The 23,722-nt window shown below is 29.7% G+C and overlaps 1 protein-coding gene across 1 annotated transcript in view; it reads right to left on the reverse strand.

Annotated features, from left to right (window-relative positions):
- Positions 1-23,722, reverse strand: part of LOC129975977 (voltage-gated potassium channel subunit beta-2-like) — a 125,661-nt gene that overhangs the window by 17,073 nt on the left and 84,866 nt on the right. The window contains exons 6-12 of the mRNA XM_056089287.1: positions 22,079-22,158; positions 17,397-17,441; positions 15,904-15,948; positions 8,976-9,019; positions 1,225-1,311; positions 791-876; positions 11-131 (exon numbers count right to left, since the gene is read on the reverse strand). Coding sequence (XP_055945262.1) covers positions 11-131; positions 791-876; positions 1,225-1,311; positions 8,976-9,019; positions 15,904-15,948; positions 17,397-17,441; positions 22,079-22,158 — 508 coding nt within the window. The remainder of the gene's footprint in view (positions 1-10; positions 132-790; positions 877-1,224; positions 1,312-8,975; positions 9,020-15,903; positions 15,949-17,396; positions 17,442-22,078; positions 22,159-23,722) is intronic.

A 23,722-nucleotide genomic window follows, 5' to 3' on the forward strand; every position in this document is an offset into this window, starting at 1 on the left:
AAAAGCTCACCTATTTTATGAAAGAGCTCTGGTAAATGGATTTCGACCTTTTCTCTCTGGAACATGTGATATTCTGTCTGCTCGGCGGACGGCGGTATCAGATGACACTGTCTGGCAACTGTGTACGCTTCCTAGGAGAAAAATAAAACAAAAATAACGAATAATTTCAAGAAATGTTTATTAAAATGATTTCAAAACCTTAAAATTATATTCATTTTCTACAATTACAAAATGTTTGGTCTAGATTCAGTGGCGCGATAACTGCTCAGAAATGAGCAACGTTGCAAATAGTTTTTCAAGAGGCATGAAGTAAGTGTACCACTAAAAGAAATTCTATTTCACCCTCTTCAGTAAATAGGAGTCCATTTTATAGAATTATATTTGATTGGTATTTTATAACAATAATGGAAACAGCTATTTAGTCATTTCTTATGAAGACGAGTTAAAGTGGTGGTGCAATTCTCTTAAAAAAATTAACTGTAGTATTGTGCAATTTTTTTTTACAAACTACTCTGCTAGAATTAACACCTCGCCTGCCGTGGGAGTCACTGATGATCGGAGGGCCCATATAAATTATATTGTAAGAAATTCAGCATGGCAGTTCATTATGTTGAATTTACTTGTTTCGTTTAAAATAATATTATTACATAACTTTTATTCCTGAATCTGTAATATATATTTTGCTTTGCATTAATAAAAAAAAAAAAAAAAATTGCTTGATGTCAAAGTAACTTTAACTGCGTCCTACGCATCGCCCTAAAAATAAAAGGGAAGCATTTACGATACTCACCATAATCTCCATGGCTGTCCACCGAGAAGTGCCCCAATACATGGCTTTTCCGTGGTTGATTGCATGTGTGCACGCCCGCACTACCTCTGCAAGATTAGAAACTCTGCATTACTCCAACAGCTATTTTAATTCACGTTTAAATGAAAAAAGTAAAACATATTATAAGAATATCTAAAAAGTTTATATTTTCAAACGTGAAAAAGTTATATTTTAAAGTTTGATTTTCTAATTATCACAATTTTTGGACATTTCACAACAGGTGCAAAAGTCAAAATTTTATCAGAAGGAGATAATATCAGCAAGGTTGTTTGGAAAATTCTCCTAATTACATGTTGGTAGTCTTTATGGCTGTTAATTTATATGAATCATGAAAAGAAAAATCGCCAATTTGGCGATGAAACAAATTGGCGTTGAAACATCCAGCGTCTTCTTACCTTCTATAGGGCACATCGGATCTGTTCTGTTAATGTATACAATATCTACGTAGTCCATCTGCAGTCGTTGCAAGCTGGCATCGATGGCTGAAAAAGAATTTAATTTATTTAAACATTATTTCATAAATAAAATTCGCATAAAAATTCTCTAATTATTAAACAAAAGCCTATTTAGTCTTCATTTAGACTTATTTGCTATCTTGTTCATCTACCTAGGATTTAAAATAATAATATCAACTCCAACATAACCCTACCATTATTTCATCAAACATTCCCTTATAATTAATTAAACTACAAAACAAATTGCAAATGTAAGAATGTATAGCAATTGCAAAAATAAACCGCTGAAAGTACTACTAAAGTTTTAATTTTAAGAAATTTAATCACATAGGGTAAAACAGTTGGAATTTTTAGTTGAAAATCAATTTCACACATATGATAATAGTTAAAACTTCAATAATTAAAAATAAAACACAGTACAAAATTATTCTAACTTTGGTAAATTGACAATAAATCAGAATATTTAATTATAAGATATGTATAATTTTATGTTAAATGCAAAATCATTCAACGAATAACGTGTTAATATCAAGAGTTAATTATAGAAATCTGAAACTCCTTATATAATGCAAAATACCAATAGATTTAGTATTTTTGAAAAGTTTTTGCACATGCCCAGATGCTTTACGGTTTTAAAAAAGCGAATATTATTTTCTCATTCAAAGAAAATTATATTCGATTTGTAAATAAAATAAATAATATTCGTTATTTTAATCTGTGTTATCTATTCTAAATGTACGGGCCATAAAAATATGGGTTTTGGATATAAAGTTCTATATTAATTCCTATAAATTAAGAAACTTGCATATTATGGATCATTTTGAAACTTCTCTATATACATAAGTATCAGTAATGAAACCAAAAGATATTCGAAAACCGAGGCGGCTATGTTAAAAATAGTTTTGTGTTAATATCGGTTGTTATTAATTAGTAATTAAAGTTTTCAGTAATAAATATTCTGGATCAGCTAATAGTGATACAAGACATCATTATAAGCATCTCCAAAATAATATAGATTTTGTCAGTTTAAAAAACAAGTAAGACAACACCTGCAAGCATGAAATTACACTGATGTGTAAGTTATAAACATGACAAGTGCACTTTAATATTAAGAACAGCACCGCCTGCTTTAGAAACGAGGGAAATGTAATATGTTAATCAGACCGACAATGGGGGAAAAATGGATATGTATCCATTTTCTGCATCTTAACAAAAAAAAAAATCGCATATTAAGTAATCGTATATCGTTTTTATGTACATGCATGTTTATGCTTACGAATATAAAGAATTTAACCTATTTAAATGAACTAGCTGGTGTTATGTATGTCATCAAACCTAAGGTAAGGTCCGACCCGCCCGGAGGCATACGCATATTAAATACTGAATGACCGGATCGCCGCAACATAGGATATGACCTAATTGAGTCATAAGAGCCATCACCGGCCACGGTACAACCCTTCCTGAAGGAAGTACGTCTCCTCATCGACTAGAGGAACCAGACCCCCACCTATTTATGTACCCTCTAGGGTGGTGAGATCCAATCACCATGTCGGAAGTATCTCATTCTCTTTTTGAGGTACTCCCGCCCGGGGAGTATCAAACGTAATGTAAAAGAGACATGAAATGACGATGTCAATACATGTTCATAAGGCAACTATCGATGAAAATTTCATGTCTGTAAACATTTCATAATCCCAACTGCAACCATCTGTGAATAAATTGATCGAGTGCAAAAGACTGACAAAAAAAAGTAAATAATGATGAATCAAAAATTAATTTATTTTTGTTTCTTTAATTAATCTTTCTATAATCTTTTCGAATCACTTAATGTTTTCTTTACGCTAAAATTTATCATATAAAAGCTATTCTTGCCAATAACTTCAAGTTTAAAAATCATTCATTTCAAAAAGCCACCTATTCTACTCAACATTCATCAATTCACAATTTTTTGAAAATTTTAATAAAATACTTGTAATGATAGAAAGCCATATTATTGCCAAAGGAAAAATATTTGCAATAATCTTCACGACATTTTAAGAAATAATTTAACGTAATAAAAGAAATTTTTCTAAAATTGTTTGCATGTTGTTATAAAAGTATATTGAACTTATTACATCGATAAAGCTTTCTAGATAGAATTGATTGAAAAGGCCTCGCAATAACTCTACAGTCTTTATAAAGCGATGAAAAAGTATAAGCAATTAAAATATCGAAATCAGATGAAAAAATCAGAATATTTTGAGATTATTTTCTTCAAATACTTCATGAAAAACCAATGAAATTGATGCAATTACATGCAAAGAAATCTCTTCAAAAATGAATAAAAATTTATCTGAAAGATATTACAATCTTAACACAGAACATTTCGTTGAGTAATATTACAAATGAAGAAATCTAAACAATAAAAATCTTATAAATATCTAGTCGTGAACATTCTTATTTTCATTTCAGGCGTTTCAGAAAATGAATGCACTTGTTCAAAAGTTACTAGCAAAAGTACCGTTCAAGAGCAACAATAACTTTAATACTGATGCTTAACAAGAACATACATACGGAATTTATCAATATTTTAATGGCTTGTGGAGAGTATCAGAAACTTTTGACTAAAACTAGGTAAACTTGGGTGATTACGATAGGAAGTAAGAAATTTGCATGTGGCCGAATTTAGATGTTATGGAATGGATGAATGTCAGAAGGGAATATTTACAAATGAAATCAAAATAATATGAATTATATAATTAAAATTTATATATAGGATGATTAGAGGTATTTATTATAAAACAAATTCGAAACATTCTTTGAGTCTATCCTGGGATAATTGCTACTAATCCTAGATATATGAAAATGCCAAATATGTGATGATTATGGCAATGCCAGAGCACAGTAATAAATAGCAAATGCTTCTTCATTTCACTTTACAAAAGGATTCTATATCAGTTTCAAACAAGCAAATACATTTGCAAGATAAAAATAAATAAAAAAATTGCTATCCAAGAAAAAAAAAATTCTTTCATTTTTTTATTCAAAGATAAGTGCAAATTACTAACTGGAATTATATATACCCTACTCTTCACTTCAATAATTTTAGTGCATTTCTCCAAAACAATTCAACAGAAATAGAAGAATAGACGCTTAAATGGTTATCCTACACTCTATTATTATAGAAGATCTCATTTTATAGATTATCCTTCTAATTCTTGAAAAATCAGCAAACAAGTTTAAAAACTTGTTATAAATATTCACATAATTTCTAATTTATCTTGTAAGCTTATTTCTATTCTTAAAGCAAATGCAAACAACGATAAAGGTCATAAAAGAAGAACGTTCCCCTATAAAGGAATCGTGTGGACGTTGGAATATCAACACGTCATTGAACAAATCTGTTTAACGCTATTGGGGGAAGAAACATGTTTTCTTGGGGTTTTTATGTTCTGCTGATTTATTCTTTTTCCCGGAGTTTTTCTTCTCGATCAAGACGAAAAAGATAACGCGATCAGGTGTTGTTGACGTTTTACATGGCTCTTCCATATTTTTTTTATTTTATTTTGTAGTTGTTTGTTTGTTTTGTTCTCATGTAGTAAGAACAGAAGAAAAGCGTTGAAGCATTGTAATTTTTTTAATGTTTTCATTCCAGAAACGTAGTGGCTGCTTGAAAAATGTGCGCAAATTAAGTTAATTGTCTTTTTTTCCTGTTCTAAAAATTTCTTGCTTGTACATTATAATGTACATAAATATTTACAGAAAAGAAAAATATTATGTTTCCATTTTTTCTAAATTTTGTTTATAGAAATTCTTAATCTTCAAACATGCAACATCTTCTCAATATTTACTAGATGTTCAGTTTTTTAAGAATTTATATTGCCGGAAGAATTTTATCTTTATTATTAATAAATTTCCTCAGCTTTATATGTAAAAAAAATTAATAATAAACTTTTTTTAAAGAGAAAGAACTTGCTCATAATTCATCTTTAGATTAATACAAGAGTAGCGAAAATCTATAAAAGAGCCGTAAATTCTATTTTCTTGAAAGGAGTATTAATATATTTTATCATCCTGGTATATTATGTTAAGAGAACAGAAAGATGCAATGAAATTTCAGCAAAATGTTTTAAACAAGCTTTGATAAATAGATTTTTATTAACTATTTTATCTAGACATTTTCAGGCCAAGAGGGATTAAATACTTAAAGTAACATTATTTGTTATCATTAATATTAGAAATAGTGAGAATACAAGAAAATTCGCATTAATATTTTTTGTGATTGAAGAATCAGATTATGTTAAGTTTATGCGGTATTTTTGTAGCACCTTATGTGTTGCAAAGTTATATATATTATTAATTTTAACTTTGGATTAGGAACATAAATTTGAATATGCTATTTAAATAATACTATATGCAGTTATAAGATTACGTACCGCTCCTTAATATATATTCGATATTAAAATGGAAAAAATGTTTATTTATTTGTTTGAAAAATGTGAAAACCATATTCATACAGTAATTGAATTCTATCAATAAAATTACTCAAATTTGCCTTTTATAATCAACATTCATAAAACCGTGCAAAGTAAAAATAAAATAACCCCAAAAGAATTTTTATCAGAACTCACCCTAACAGACTTAGATATCAGTCATTATGTTCCTAATTTGAGAATAACTTTTATATGAATGTTGGACATACTTGTTTCAAAATCTCGGGAACAGACTAAATATTTACCGCGCTGCAAAAGGTTTCTTATGTATTTAACGGAAGTAACATAAAACAGACATTAGACTCTCAGATTTTTCCACGTTTTGAAAGAATATCTCGTTAATAAATATTATCCTTGATACTCCATATTGAAGAAAACTTATAAAACATATACAGTACACTTCCAAGTATCCGGCCTAATGTGGCGGAAGAGTTCGGCGGGTAGCGAAAAAGCCGGATAGGCCGGAGTTCTGTGAACTCATTTCTTTGACCACCGATACTATAAGACACAAGTTTTTATACCAAAATTCCCTGTTATAATGTATTTTCTCACCTCTTATTGAGTATTAAACCCTTCATTTATCTCAAACCTCGTAGAATGGGAACGTGGCCGCATTCCGGGCAATCATAGAAACAGCTGCCGGTAACATGTCGAGTTAAAATAGAAGCCTCTGCACTGATAGTTTATATATGTGTATATATTGCGCTGCACGTTTCAAGAATTTAGTAGAGAAAAAAATATAAGTTAAAAAGACATAAACTATTGACATTTTAATATATATTCTATAAGGCCTAACTTACATGTAGGAAATATAAATATTACGTAAATTGTAGGCCTAATTCTTAAGAAATTTGGCTGAAACTGATTTTATTTTTCACTGATAAATGATTACACAGATATAAAAAGGTAACCTTAAGATTCCTGTCACAACTTGTATTTTGCACACGACACGTACTAAGAGAATCGTAACAGACGTCCACTTCCATACCTTGCTAATGTTGCCACTGCCTTCCTCATTTAATTACGATCAAAGAAAACTATGCCGGATAGTACGGAAGCCAGATAGTCACGAAAACTAGGACGGATAGTACGGAAGCCAGATAGTCACGAAAATTAGGACGGATAGTACGGAAGCCAGATAGTCACGAAAACTAGGCCGGATAGTACGGAAGCCAGATAGTCACGAACCGGATGCTCGGGAGTGTATTGTACTATAACTGAAAATATAACTTGATAAAGAACTTTGCGATTTACAAAAAATTAAAGTTTTGTAAATAGCCTAGTTTTATCAACAGGTTCGTATTTTTAAAATATTACTTTTCAACTTTTGTGAAACTGTGATGATTTTTTTTTTAAAAATAAATCCATGCTTTTAATTTGTTTTATAACAGAGCATGGCCATAGTCATAAAAATGAATTTAAAAGAAAAGAAATGTTGTGCCATAAAACCTTGGAAACAAAAGCCCAGCTCGCATTTTTCTGAGGCATATCATCTCCAGCAGAGAGCTCAAAATTTGATTTTCTTTGGCCATTACTTAAATGGGACTCACGAAAGAAGAATAATTGAGTTTTTCAGTACCAAAGTAGGATGGAGAAGCAAAAAAATACAAGAGGTACTGAAAGAAAGTGAAAGAAACATGCACATCAGGTTTCCTCATATACTGTGTGCACTTAACTTTGTTGTTCTCCTGCTCTGCTGATTCCAAGCGTGTTTTTAGATGCTAAGGAATTTTATTACAATTACTTTGGAAAAGTTTCGAGCAAAGTTTGCACATTTTATTAGAGTGGTTTAGGTAGAGATGCATAATTTCCACATGGAATATGACAAGAGAATAAAGGAAAGAATATCAAGTTAAAAAATAATAGACATAAAAAATAAACTGTGAAAATTCCTTATCCCAATGTGGAAGTAAAACTACAAAATATGACAAAATGTATGATTTGTCCATCCATTTTGCCATTATTTTATAATCTTAAAAACTAAGCAAATTGCTCAGTCTTAGAATGAATTTGGATCTGTGAAATCGCCAACAAAATAGGAAAAAATATTGATGCAAACAATGCAAAAAATGAATTATCTTCAATCAGTTGTTACTATTTTTCCTATAACATAATACAAAGTAGCTTGAAGTGAAGTGAAATACCTGATATTGAAAAAGTTAATTGTAAAAGCAATAATTTCACTTATTAAAAATCCTATGAAACGATTCTCTCACAATTACTTCAATGTCACTTGCATTTAGTTATGTAATGTTTGAGATTACATATTGTTATCAAAAGATTGGAAGTTATTAATTTAGGAAACAAAAATCTCGTGGGAACTCGAGATTCATTTTTCTTAGAAATTGTTTGTTTTGCTACTATCAAATTTCGTAATTAAAATGCTTTGTTCAATCTTTACTTCTGTCTATCCTTATTCATGCAGAAAATATTTCTGTCTATCCTTATTCATGCAGAAAATATTACAAATTTAGCATCTTTGTGCCCCCCCCCCCTTTACTATGCCTACACATGTTGCTGCTTTGGTGCTGACTCGTTTGTATAAAATCTGTCAGCAAGAACTTCTCCTAAATAAGGCAATTGACAATGCGATGAATAGATCTAATAGATATATTCTACAGAAACTTGTGATCGCATTCAATTTCCTTTGTCAGAAAAAAGAATTATTGCATATGTGTGGTTAACATTATTGAATCAAATACGCAAACAAACAAAAAGATTCTAAAAACTTAAAAAAACAAATAGATTGAAAAGAACTTGTATTTCGTGGTTCAGCTTAGACATCTGAAAGAATCTTCGTTACTAGATACACCTTAATCCTTAAAACTTACAATAAATGACAGACATCTGTTTCCCTCTCAATGGAATTATATAATAGATAAAAGTACGGACATCAGAATATTTAATAGGAGGCTCCTTATTTTTTATGATAATAAAAAGCTATAGTACATAGATTGATAGAATAAAAATAAATTAGAAAACTTTAAAACGTATTCTTTTACTAAAAGAAGGAAAAATTTACAGTCAAATTTAAGAAATAGAAAGCTCACAGAGACTGGACACGATATGTGTCCAAAATTTGATTAATATGACGCAAGATTTATAATTAACAACAAATCAACTATTGTTATTTTGTTATTGTCAAATGCTTGTTTCTCACAAGTTTCAAAAAAGAATATGAATTTTATCTTTCCTAAACATCAAATATGAGCATCTTACCTTCAAGAATGAACTTTCTTGACAACCCCATGTCGGAGTCTAACCTGAAAAGAAATTAATTAAGTAAGTATCTGTCCACATGAATCCTAAAAGCCGCATTTGGATGCGACAAATTATGTTATATTTGTGGCAGTTTGTAATATACAGTAAAAAGGAAAAAAAAAATTCTTTGAAATATTAATGTAATGTAATTTATTAAATTATATTACATTAATATTAATGTAATATAATTTTGCTTTTTGATATTTAAACCAGCCATTCCCCCCTTTTTCATTACTCTGTTCTTTTGCTATTTAAAAGACATTTCATGATCCAATGAAACCTTACAAAGTAAAAGACTTTATTGTTGTCACAATGTAAGAAAACCCCAAAACTCTCAAAATCAATATTTAAAGAAAAAAATATTGATAGATTTTTTTAAAATTTTTTTCTTCCACAAGAAAGGAGCCTATAGATGGATTAAAACTTGGCAACTTTACCCTCAAATAACTTTCTATATTCAATTTTCTTTCTGTACTTATATATAAATATCTAGTATTCAGAGAGCACAATCACACAGATAAAAAGATCGAGAATCACACCAAATGTTTCAGTGCAGATTTTGTAATTGCTGACTACTTTACTGAGTATTTATCGAAATCCGGATCAGTGATAGTGTACTTTTAGTGTTTTATCACCTGATTAACAGGATTATTCGAATACACTTTCGTTTCCTTTATGTAGTCTTCAAAAGACGATTTTGTCTTCAATTTTTGAAAAGCAGAATTTAAAATAAATATGTAAAAGCCCTTATGCGCACCACTATTACATGATCCATGTCATAAGTTCAGCCTATATGATTGAGAATCATGAGCCACAGTCAGTATCAATATAAGTTGACTTTAGTGACAAACGCCGGCGTCCTTGCATAGGGGTAGCGCATCTTGCCCATGATCTGGACGTCCCGGGTTCGAAACCCGGTTCGGGCATGGTTGCTCTTCCTCTGTGTTCTATCTGTGAGGTGTGTGAATGTGCCCCCCTGAAAAAAGGGGTTGTGCAAGCGAATGTGTGAGTTTCCTCTTCATATGAGCTAGAAGTCAGACTTTTGCCCTAGGGTGCTCAGGGGTCTTTACCCTCAGAAACGACTTCACCCCTTTTCCATGGTAACGCGAGCATGACATCATCATAGAGACAAATTGTATCCTCTATTGAGATAAACGACTTGAATAGATGGACTAGAACTTAAGACTAGATTAGGATTTAAGCTAGTTAAGTATGGGTAAGCTCAAAAAAATGTTAAAATAAAGATATGTATATATATATATCCTTATTTTAACATTGACACAAACCATTGCATTAAATGATAAATTAAATATCTCCAAATTTTATAAGTAACATATAGTTAATATAATCAGAATATTAGAAAGTTTTTTGTTCATTTCAATGGAATAATTTTGGATTTTTTTTTATTGTTGTTGTTGCTAAACTAAATGAAAGATAATTTGATTTCTTGCAATGAGACTGTTTCATTCGTCATTTGCAATGATTTAGCCTTGGTAATAAATATTACAAAAATGTTCACATGCTTCACAGTAAAAGGCTTCTAACATATTGTGAGGAAACTTGTTTTGTTGACGCAGACTGAATGGCTCAGTGGTAGAATACTATGAACTGAAAGCGACAGTTCACACATTCTTCTCTCACTGGAGGCACATTGCATAACTATTGTTTTGTCATTGATTTACTTTCTTTTATTTCTCGTTTGTTCTTATAATTTCTATATCTTTCTAAATCTGGAAGATTCGAGTCATTTCGTCTTGTGAATAAAAGCAGATGCAAGTTTTATTTCCATGAATGAAGTCTCAAGTTGAGAATAGAGAGTGTTATCTTTGATTTTAGTTAACACACAGTTTATCGACGCTAACTTCATCTGCGCGAAAATATTATTGAAAATTCAATTGCCTGTTGTATAAGGAATTGCAGTTCAATCTGTTTCACATAATATACTCCATATCCTTCAATAATGAGTCTAATTTCCATAAAATGATGTTGCTTTTATATTTGTTAAGCTATTGCTTTTCTAATTTCATTAATTTCATCCTTATAAATTACTCAGAATTTATTTTGTCCATTTATTTTCAAAACATTCGTAGCCATTCGTAGCCATCCAAATACAAAAACCTAAATATATATATTTTTTTTGCTATAAAAAAGATTACGGGATTTATTTTTACGATATTGCTCAGTTTTCACAACATTTATCTATATCTTGAAGATATTGCAACGTAACTGCATTGTTCTATTATTTGAATTTCCTCTAGAAAATAACATTATGTAGAATGAAAGTCCTGTCCTTGGCGAACAATTTCGCTTTCTACAATAATGAAAATGGACTTATGAATGGCCACATATTTTCCTTATTATGATACAAAATATGTCAAATCCTTCTCTGGACCCGGCCGTGGCATTTAGAGTTAATTAAAGGACCTAATTTATAGCCTTTTATTATATCAGTTTTGCCGTTGCTGGTCGGCGGACGTCCGAATTCCATTTAAATTCAGACTGAGGCACACACATAACTTCGGCCATTTGTTAGACGGGGAACGAAATAAATATGCCAGGACTAGAACAGCCAGAGCAGGATGCGATTTTCAGAAAATATAAGTGTCCTTGATAAATATCAAATTAGTGCAGATTAGAAATACTTCCAAACTGCAATTTGGTTGGAGAGAACTGGGTGAAAATGAAAATTACGTTTGACCATCGTATTTGCAGAGATGCGATTACTTAAAGGAGAGAAATAAAAATATTTTTGATCTTCTCTGCATTCCTATGCTTTCCATTTGGGTGCGCCTTTATTTAAAATTAATTACGGCAATTTATTGAGAAAAAAAGGCATTCGGATAGAATTAATCTTTCTCTCATATTTGCATTAACAAAATATCTTGCTCCCAAGAAAAACAGCCATTTTGGCGAAGAGGGAAAATTTCAACAGTTCTTGAGAGATGAATGAGAAATATAACTAAAACTTTTTTCATTTCTTATTATTTTGACGGTGATAGTTTACATTAAATTCTTTCTCATTCTGTGAGACTGTTTTGCAATGATTTAAAGCTGATAAGCCAATAATATCTTCTAATTTCTTTTTTTTAGAAGGGTATTGAATCAACGACAAGAAAAAGCTGTCCTCAGTACAATTAGCTACTATTTCCAGGGAAAATGAATGAGAAAGTAATATCAAGAGAGAAATCTCAGTTTATTCTAAAACAAAAGAACACTATTCGTGATTTGAATATCTGTATTTCAATGAATACAGGCGACAATTCATAGTCAATGAAATGCTATCTTTACTTATTAAACGATCTGGGAATTTTAGTTCCGTTATTTTTTCAAATTTTAACTTCATAATATGGAGAAGATGTATAAGTTTAAAATGTCCAAAACTAATAAAACAAATAAATGTGCAATGAAAAAAATATCAAAAAGGGCTAAATTGTTTCTACTAAGCAATGATACAAACTTGATAAGAACACAATTTTAAATATTAATTAAAATGCTGAACTTTTTAGGAAGAAAGATTTCCGGTATAAAATAATAGAAAATATAGTTATCTTAAAATATCTCTTCATAATAGCAAAACGAAAATGTGTTATTTTAATTTTAAAATATATTATTGGAAATGTTACTCTCAGAAAAAAAAATGAGTTCGAGTACATTTGACCCAAAATCAACACAATTAAATAACATAGCAAAATAATTTGCAAAACAACAAATATTATATGATCATAAAGTATAAAGAATATTTCACATTATAAACTGCAATTTAAAAATTATTTCCTGTGCAGAGATATATAGAAGTAGGTTTAATAGAAGCATATTTGCCCATTAACATTTTAACAAAAAAATAATATCAATAAAAAGAATGTTATGTAAGCTTTCTTAAACTTTTAAAAAGTTCTTTAGGGCAAAAATTAAAAAAAAACCCTCATTAATAAAAAATAATATCTAAAGGCATCTATTTGAAGCCAACGCATTGCAAAAGAGTCCTGAGTAGCTGTAAGTTTCAACAAAGTTGTAACCCACCTTAAGTATCCAGAGTTTGCGCGAGAAATATTATGCGCATCTTTTCCTATTTTCAGTAATACTGAGAAATTAAAAATCAAATTACACTCTGAATTTATTACGAAACATATATTAAGATGGAAGTTAATATACAGAAAATATAGTTTATGCATAAATATTTATCAATTGAAATAATTATCAACTTCATCGTTTCTCTTTTACCGAATATATCTATTTGCTTGCAAAAAACGGCATATCTGCATAAATAATAATGAAAATAAAAAATCCAAATATTTATAATTCGATTGACAATAAATGAGCTGAAAATGTTGGCAAAGTGAAAAAAAGTATACAAGTTTGGGTTTTAAATTTAGCGAAGAAAAATGTTTCATTGGCCTAATCGGACATGGTTGAAAGATTCTGACAAAGTGCAAACGTCTTTCAGCGCAATAAAATGTCCTCAAAATATAGAATTGTTCTTAGAAACATTTAAAATATGACATTATAAGCATCTATCATTTTATGTTTTATATGCAAGATGTTTTAGAAAATCTAAATTAATCTAAATATTAATAATAAAAAATATGAAATGTTATTTCAGGCAGCAGAATGAAAGAAAAAAAAACTGAAAATGTCCAAGCATTTTATTTAAATTTTTTTTTTACTTTCGGTATACGAAGCAAAATATTGTTACTATCAAAATATTTGAATTCGAAATTTTGAAGAATCTCTTGGTTTCAGACCTCTCCGAGTCCAAAAAACACATTTTTGGTATTATGCCTTTCTGTTAATAACTTTTGCTTTGCACTTTGTATACGGAATTGCAGCCTAATTTGTAGATTTCTATCAAAATTTTGAGAGAAATCCCTTTACAGGAATTCTGTTTGAATGCAAAACACTGATGAGGCAGAATCTGGCACCCAAACAGTATGTACATTTATCGTGCTTTGAGCCAAATCTGTTAAACGATTGACCATCTGTCGGTCTATAATTTCGCATGCGGTCTTGAATGAAAGAAGGTTTTGACGGTTTCTTGGCGGTTTATAATTTCGCACTCAGTAGCTCCTAAATATAATGGTTTAGATTCAATGAAATTCAGTATGTCATTTTGTGACGACAAATATAATTTTTTTTGACAATTTTAGCGTCAATCGACCTACAGAGAGGCATCCAAATTCATTTTCTTACGATAGATTTTTGGCGGCTGTAGCATGAAGTAAAATGAAGTGAAGCACTCGAGCTCGTTATATAATCTCTCGAATTGCAATTTCAGTTTCCTTTCCCACTTCAGCTTTAGTTTTGGTGCACTCTGTAGTTTCGGAGCTGAACTTCTACTGCTACCATCTGTTGTTATCTTCATTTTGTTTGACTTATTTTTTTAAAATATTGTTGTTGTTTTTATTAAGAGACTTCATTATTTGTCGTATGGTACTATTGATAATATCTTTAATGGAAATCGGGTATGGAATCAGATACCGCCCAATCCACCTATTAAAAATGCTAGATTCACGTCAAACATTTATATTTCATAACCATCGTTCACCAATGCCATGAAAGTTATTCACGGAATTACCCAAGACCCCACTTTTGTGTGAGGATAAGACATTTATTGAAGAACATTCGACGAAGAAACGAAAGATAGCGGGTAGGGAACAAATGATGATGTGTGTAATGAACGCAATCTTTCATATAAATAAAAAAATGATTAAATCAGACAAATGGTTGGGTCTAAGCGAAGTAGTTTTCGGACATTTTTAATAATGGCTATTGGCAGGATAATTGACATTGATGACATACATAGGGATCAAGTGTTTTCATATGAGATAAAAATGGATGAAACTCGAAGCAGTGACTGTGATTTGAAGATTGAGTTTTTCGTTTAATTTATTTTAAATATATTTATGAAATCGGATCCAGTTGTTGATGCTCGTTACACTGCTAAACATTCATTTTGCTATTCCTTACCAGAGTAGAGGACGAAGCAAAATGTTTCATATTTAGATAGAATAGATATAAAATAATTGATAATGTATTTAAAGGTATATATATAAAATTTAAAAACTGACTAAATTAATAGAGTGGTTCGAGCTAGAAAATTTTGTCATTTTGCACCATAGAAAATATGCAAAGAAATAATGTTTTCCAGACTTTACTCAGAAATAGGCGACGGTGATGGGCAGAAAATAATTTATTATGTCTAAGACTTTCATATGAAACAAAAATTTGAGAAATTGGAGAAGTTGTTGGCACTATGGGTTCATTCCCTGATTTTTTAATTTTTAATTTTGTTTATTTGAAATTTGAAACTAGCCCACAGTACACAAAACGATTCAATTAAAAGCCGTATTCTTGTATTTAATTTTAACATCGCTGTAACAAAAGTAGGAATTAAAATAGCGAATAATTCCTCGTTTTAATGATTCATTAGAACACAAATGAAGCAAAGCAAAAGTTATTTTTATTTTAAACCAAATTTCTAGGTAAATTAACGCAATGTTCTTAAAAATACATATTCATGTTAAGAACTTCTCAATAGCAGTGAAAAGGTATTCATTTGAAACTTATAGCCAGAAAAATGGAGCTCATTCAGTTCTATTGACATAACATGATATCTCTTTTAACTTTAAGAACCACTTATACAAAAGAACTAATGTGTAGTTCATTTAAAGTTAAAAATAAAGCCCCCAATTAACGAACATCGTAATTTGCAACCCAAAAATGCTGCTAAAGATTTTTTTCGGGAAAAAGAATAAATGAACATGACATATGCTTCGATGCCGAGAACGAATTCTATTTTTAAGAGGTCTTTTTCGGTTTCCATGGGAATATATGACGTCAATGATCACAACTCAAATGCTGTGTAAATAAATATGCATAATGAACTTACTTGCTGCCCCACACCAGCTTCGTTGCCACAATGTAACTGGAACGCCTGAAAAATGGAAAGAAAACTGAAAGGATTTTGAAAGAAAGCGCGCGCTCGGATATTGCGTCCCTGCAAACCGTTTTTCATTTGTTGTGGAATTGAAAAATGACGACGAAACCACTTATGAAAGCGCTTTTGTTAGGAATTTCTAATGAATAAGAAATAAGCTATTCGCTGCGATATATCTTGTTTCAATTAAAAGGTCGTGCGACTGTTTCTCTGGAGGATTTAAAATATCGAAATAAATGAGGAATGGAGATATGAATAATGATTAAATACCTAATGATTGCTGAAAGGAACGCGAACTCATTTTTGCGTATGATTTCTACACGTAATTAAGACACTTATGTACGATTTTTGAATGAAATCAAAACAGCATAAATGATATATTTTGGCATCGTATCTTTATAGGAAATACGATTAATAAGCAATTTCTGATACGAATAAAATAAACAATCAGGAAAAATGCGCAAAGCATTATTAAGTATTTAATTTCGATGCTTAAAACAATAGCAATAGGATTAAACAATTGGTTAAATATGAAGTTATATGTTCAAAAAAAGAGTAATTTACTTTCCAAAATTCTCCAAGTAATTTGTCTGTACGTTTAAAACCTTTCTCAATTTGCTTGTGACTACTAGGCAATCGCCCAAATTGTTTTCGTTTAAAAGACATAAAAATCATTTTAAAGCCCAGCTATATAAGACGCATAAAACTATATTTTTTTTAAATACTCATTGACGTTTTATTAATATGCTTTTGTGGTTGCTAAATGGCATGCAAATTTACGTTTGACTTGTGAATACAATGATCCGATGTCCAGCAATTAAGAAATCCAATGTAGATCTTTGAGTGAAATAAATGATTTAAGACTGAAATTGCTCAAATGATTTCTTTATTTTGGCCATATGCTAATAGTAGATAAGTTACTTAAAATATTGCGATAAAAATAATAGGAGATATGATATGAGGAGAGAGTCTGATAAAAACTGATCAAGAGTTTTCATCTGAGTATTGCTACGAATATTTTTTGCTATTGCAGACGCCGCCATTATCAGAAGATTTGGTGCTTAGCATATATAAGTACCATTGCAGACGTTTTAGTGCTTATATACTATAGTGGCACTTATTAACTAATCTCATTAACTTATCTTTTTTGTTAATAATGCAGAAAGATTTATAGAAATTTCGTTTTTTTTGGACGTCTTTCAAATTGTTGTAGGTGGGTTATTATGAATACTTCAAGGAAAATATCCTTCCTGGCGTATTAACATCATAATATTTTTCATGTCATATCTGATTTTAAATCAAAGATATAATTAAATACTGAAATATTTAAATGTGCTATGCGTTTTGAAATAAAAAATTTTCTGAAGAATTACCGATAATACATGAAAAAAACCCTTCAACAACAATTTACTTTTCGAATAAAAAAATAGAAACACAAAACTTACTTCCATCCACTATTTTTGAGTATCTTTCCGAGGAGTAGCTCTGATCTGGAAATAAAAAGGGGAAAAAAATCATTCAGTTTTTTTACCGATCCCAATAAAAGAAATTTACTAACCTATTAAAGAAACATTAATGTATATTTTACAGATTTTGCAAATGAAAACATTAATGAATTTGTATAATTCATTTAAAATATATCCATCATTGGAATTCTATACAATAATAGAGAGTGGTCTAGTAGATTGAACTTGATTCTACTTATTCATATCAATTTCTACGTCAATTTCAATCAATCTCTACGTCAATTTCAATCAATCTCTACGATCAATTCTCTCATATCAATTTCTACGCTATCATATTTTACGATCATATCCATTTCTAAGGAAAATGTCGTAGATTGGTCATGGAATAGCTATTGAATCAATGAGTAAGGGATACAACTCAGACTGGTTGACTAATTGGCAGATAATAAGTATCCTTTCGGAACATGATAAATCCTAAGTTTTTACCACTACGAAAGTTCTGACGATGCCGAGTGCCACATTGTATCAGTTATTCACTTAAAGGGCTTATTTTCTGAAACGGCAACGGACTGTTTCTCGTGTATAGTACTCCTTGTTATACGACTACTAAATGCTCAACATATTATCTGACTATTTCTAGGTCTTAAACCACCTGAGGATTTATGGTCTGAATATATGTGATGGCTTCTCGCCACTGGTGAATGATTCCCAACAAATTATTAGCAACTGGGTAAGTTAATAAGACGAGGGAAGCCGTTTCTAGATCATTTGCAAATATCATTAGTTTAATAAATAAATGCATTCATGAAAAATTCGATAACTGTGAATTATGAAATATTATATAATGCGGAGGTTCAAAAATGCAAGATGTGCTTAAAAGCTCATTTCTAACACTTCCATATTGATTGTTTACCCGAAACATTAAGATTTTATTGTGAAGTTGGTCCTATAGATAGAACTGGATTTCACTTGTAGCATATCAATTTCTAGGGCCAAAATCATAGACAAGCGGTGGAATAGCTACTGAACCAATGGACGATGAATACAACTGCCGGTAACTGAGGCTCAGAATCCTCTAAGGTCATTTTCAGCCCTAAGTCTGGTTATGAGTGCCACCACGAAAGTTCTGGGGAGCAAAATGTCACATTCCACCAGTGGTATCCACTTTATAGTTCTTGCTTTCTGAAACTGCAATGGACTATTTCTCGTGCACAGTAACCCTTGCAACAAAACGAAGATTGCATATACATGGATTCAAGAGAACGATTAATTGTTCTATCTATTATATGGCTACCACATTTCTCTGTCTTAAACCAATTGAGTATTCATGAAAATATATGCGACTGCTTCTCACCATGGGTGGCAGATTTCCAACAAAGTAATATCAACTATTTAATATTAATAAGATGAGGGAGGCTGTTTACTAGTAAATTAAAAATACCATTAATTTAATTCTTAAATATATAAATCTGCGGAAAATTCAATATATGTGTATTATCATTATAAGTGTGTTTACGCGGAGGCTCCAGAGTATCAAAAGTCCAAAGATATAAGAACACTTCCAAAATCAAAACGAGAAGTCTTCGATTTTAAGAGAACGGCTAGATTACTTTCCAAGAAATATTTCTCTAAAATGCGCATGGATCAATCAAAATATTAGAAAAAGCATATGGCGCTTTTCTAATATGCAAGAAAATATTTCTCAGATTTTTTTTTTAAAAATAGCTATATATCGTTGGATGGTTCCGGAAATATAAACATACCGAGAAAAGCATGACAGCATGAAGAGTCACCAAGAGCATTCATTTGAAATAACTTGAAGAAGTTTTTAGAAAAGTTTTGAGATGTAAAAACATTCATCATCGCGTTCGTTCCCCAGGAAGTTAAAGCCATGATTTTTCAGACAGCATGAAAATGAATGCAGAATGTTGATGGTGGTTTTTCTTCCGGTTTTTGAGATTAACATTGGATGAATGAATAAGTGAAAAAATAGTTTCTCACACTCGTGTTTGATGGCGTCATTCTGGTAACTGAGTTGAAATCGCTTTCAAGAGACTTTAAAAGTATATTATTATTCATTCTTATTACATATGCAACTAAGTAACAGTTGAAAGCAATTATTTGAAACATTTTCTCTAAAACTTTTCGTTCCGATTATTTTCTAAATTTCTATTAAGAAATAAATATAATAGAAAATTTAATAAGTTCTTCAGAAACATTCTATAAAATGTATTTATATTGTGGATCAATTGTTTTGAAATGATCAACTTGTTTAAATGATTATCAAATGATTCTAAAAATGAAGAAGATAAACCGGTTTAATGGACAGTTTTGACTAACCAAGTTTAAAGACTTTCAGGAACTTTTAAAAGAAACGAATTTATTTATTTACATTAAATTCGCTGAAAAGTAGAGAGAGAGGACAGATTACTTAGGTCGTTTGATTTCCTTCCTTTTTTGTAATTTTGATATTTTCAAGTTAAAAATCAGTGTTACAAATGTATAATAAATGTAAATACATGAGCGTGCTAAAAAACAAGAAAAATGTAAGTTACATTAGCTATTAAAATGTTAATGTTTTTTAAATACATTTTACACACACACACACACATGCACATACACGCATATATATATATACGTGACTTTATGAATTAGATTGAATATGAATTAGATTAGATATGAATTTTACCATTTTCTGTACAAAAAACTTGCCATTCTTTGAGGATTTTTCTCTTACATAGAAAACCGTCCTATCCTTTTACCGTCATTTGATTACAAATTTTGTTTTTAAAATCACCCATGAAGGGTTGTAAATTTAAAATGGGCAAACATCGCCATTAGTTGAAAATTCATAATCCTTCAATATCGAAAGTCATGAAAAATGCTTTTTATCTTTAAAATGAAATAATAATTACTGGATCTTGAATCTGGGAAATTCTGATAGCAGTTGAAAATTTTCAAGCTTCAAAGAACAAATTAATCTTTTACACGATGCTATCATACTGTTCCAGAAATTTTTAAAGCTATAGATCTCTTTTTATCAGGAACATCATCAGAACTAGCATTGTTTCATGCATTCTACAACTGAAAATGTTTCTTCAGTTCAAAGCATTTGTTGTATCATTTGTAATTTTGGGTATGCCACATATAAATTTCCAAATATTGTGATCCAGATTTTCTGTAAATTAAAACAAACTACAAAAAGTATTGGCCCTAAAAGGCTTATTTTAGTGAACAATCGATAGGTTTATTATAAAGAGCAGAGACATAGAATTGAAATTCTTTATCTATAAATTCAGCCTAATATAAAATTAACTCCTTAATTATAAACTTAAACTATATTAGAAAAACAAGCTCTTAATCTATAAATTCAAGTTAAAACCTCCCATCTCCTATGCTTTACCTATCTAGGGTGACAGAAGGGAAAACCCACATCATAGCACTCGAAGGATTGCAAAATGTGACGGTTTGGAAAATGAGTATGACTCCGTGGTTTGTTAGAAATAACGATATCAGAGAAGATCTAAATCTTGCTACATTAAAAGACTTCCATTAAAAAACATCAACGAAATTTTTTGATAAATCGGACTGAAAAATGAAATTGAAATATACGACTCCATGCTTCCAATGAACTTCAAGATACCTCCGTCGCCTTATCCTCGTATAAAGATTAGTCTTATCTTTACCACGCTGACAAGGTTTTTAACCGATTTTGCAGAAAATTCTTATCGTGAAATTCTGCTTTTTTTTATTATTTCCTTCAATAAATATTATTATTATTCATCTTACTCCTCAATATAACTGCTAGTCATATTCATAATGTACAGCCACTTACTAAATAATCTCAATACCATGCCAATACCCATCTGTTATATATGGAGGCTAAGAAATTTCAGTGATCCTACCCGCAGATGGGGAAATTAATATCAAATTTTAAATTCAGCTAGAGAAGAAAATTGTATGTCCAAAAATGATCGATTGGCAAACGAATTCATCTCACCTTTTTGCAAAAACAAAGCCATCCCGGCGCAAAATATTGCTAATAGCCCTGTTTAACATCTTGACAATGAAAAGTCTGCATTGTTTTGTTTATAAATCAAGATAAATAATTTGTAGTTCATCTTGAACTTTAACAGTAATGTCATGTAGAATGAAATAAGGAGCCTGATTTCTTTTGTTTATGAGAAAACCGATTCTTGATTAAACTGTAACCATCTATCTGGAGATCAGCCATTTTATAGATTTCAATCCAATCGAATGAAACAAACGAGTGTGATGTTGACTTAGTCTATTAAAATAGTTTGTTTCTTAATTATGGTCATTAAAAATATAGTTGTAAAATTAAATGCTAAAGTTTTTTTGTATAAAAAAAAACTGCAAAAACACATTCCATTTCTTCATACTAATATGACTATACGAAAAAAACTCTGTTTCAACAAAAGTTCCAGATAGTTAAAACTTTTACAACGTTACTTGGGAATGGAATTTCAGCAACTACTAACATTGATTGTGACATTTATTCTTTAAAAACTGCATTGTATGCTGAAATGTCTTAAGCAGCTGCCAAATTCGTTGGGAGTAACCTTTAGAAAGCTATTTCTGTTAACTAGTAGTTTAATAACAGCAAAAAAAAAAAAAAAAAAAATAGTAATAAAGCTCACCTTCCCCCTGCATAAGCATCTGCAGTGTCGAAGATATTGATTCCATGGTCATAAGCAGTTTGGACAATTTCTTCTGCTTGCTGGAAGAAAATAAAAGCAGACGTTAATATTTAAATTTAAGACGTTAGTTAGAACTGACAGTAATTAGACATATTATATTATATTGTATTATATTGTATTGTATTGTATTGTATTGTATTGTATTGTATTGTATTGTATTGTATTGTATTATATTATATTATATTATATTATATTATATTATATTATATTATATTATATTATATTATATTATATTATATTATATTATATTATATTATATTATATTATATCATATTATATTTTCTATTCAACCTTTTTTTTTTTTTTTTTTTTGCTAAATTACATTCCCAATACTTTTCACTTCTATAATAATTCGTTTTATTACATAATTTTTAAAATGTTTCTTTCTATGTTGGATACCAATTTCATTTGAAAAAAAAATACACATAACCGCACCTCTTTTAATCTCATTCTGTATGCATTAAAAATACCAAGAGTTTTTACACATCAATGCAGATTACGTTACACAGAAACTTCATAAATTAATATTAATGAATTAAATAAAGCGACATATTTCAATGTATAAAAAACGGCAAAATCAAATTTGTAAACCGTATTGACTTTTTTTACATATACTATAAAATTAACCATTAAGTTTAAAAGTTAACAATATTAAATTAAATCGACCTTTTCTAATTAATCTTATCAAATTAATCAATTTTTAAATGAACATAATAAATCATTCTACGATTTATTAATGGAAATGCTATAACTTTATAACTTCAGAAACCACAAAAAATAATAATAAACAATTAATCATAATGTGATTTTAAAAATTAAACTGACGTAATTGCTCGTTAATTGTCTAAATGAAATAAAAATTAAATACTTGATTTTTTTATCACAAACCATAACGATCTAACTATCTAATTATTAACTAATAAAATTATATTAAATTTAATAACTAAGAAGGAAAATTAAATTCATTTTTTTTTTAGTTTTATTGCAAAATATTATATATTTGTTGCCATCTGGTTCTATTATAAAATAGTTTTAAAGTCATGCACTCATTGGTGGATTTAGACCATGTGAGGTACATGTTCAATCATTTTTTGAGGCCCCTCCTCAAAAAATTGTAGTGAAGTTAAAAGCATAAACTAAAATAAATTTATTTGCACTTTTAATTTTTCGTTCGGTTTTCTTAAAAAAATTTTTAATTTAATTCGAAGTCAATTATTATGATGTTATGTGCTTGACTTGGAACGTTTATTTCTTTTCATTTTTTGTATTGCTATTAAATCACATGAATAAATATATCTTTGCTCCCTTTTATTGTTTAGCTCTAAACCTAAATTAAATTTTTTTAATAATATTAAAGAATAAATTGACAGTTATTTCTTAGGGTATTTGTATATATTTAAATAGTTTGGATAGAAAAGTGGCTAAGCATCTAAATCTAAGTCTAAAATAAGAAAAAAAAATAATTGAAACAATTATTCTTAGTAAAAATACCTTTTCTTTATTCGTATTTTTAAAAAAGTAATTTGATTTAAACAAGTGAGAAATAAGCACAAGGATCTTATTCTTGTGATACTAAATTTTATT

The sequence above is a fragment of the Argiope bruennichi genome, chromosome 7 (genome assembly GCF_947563725.1).
Source record: "Argiope bruennichi chromosome 7, qqArgBrue1.1, whole genome shotgun sequence".
NCBI classification, from domain to species: Eukaryota; Metazoa; Arthropoda; class Arachnida; order Araneae; family Araneidae; genus Argiope; species Argiope bruennichi.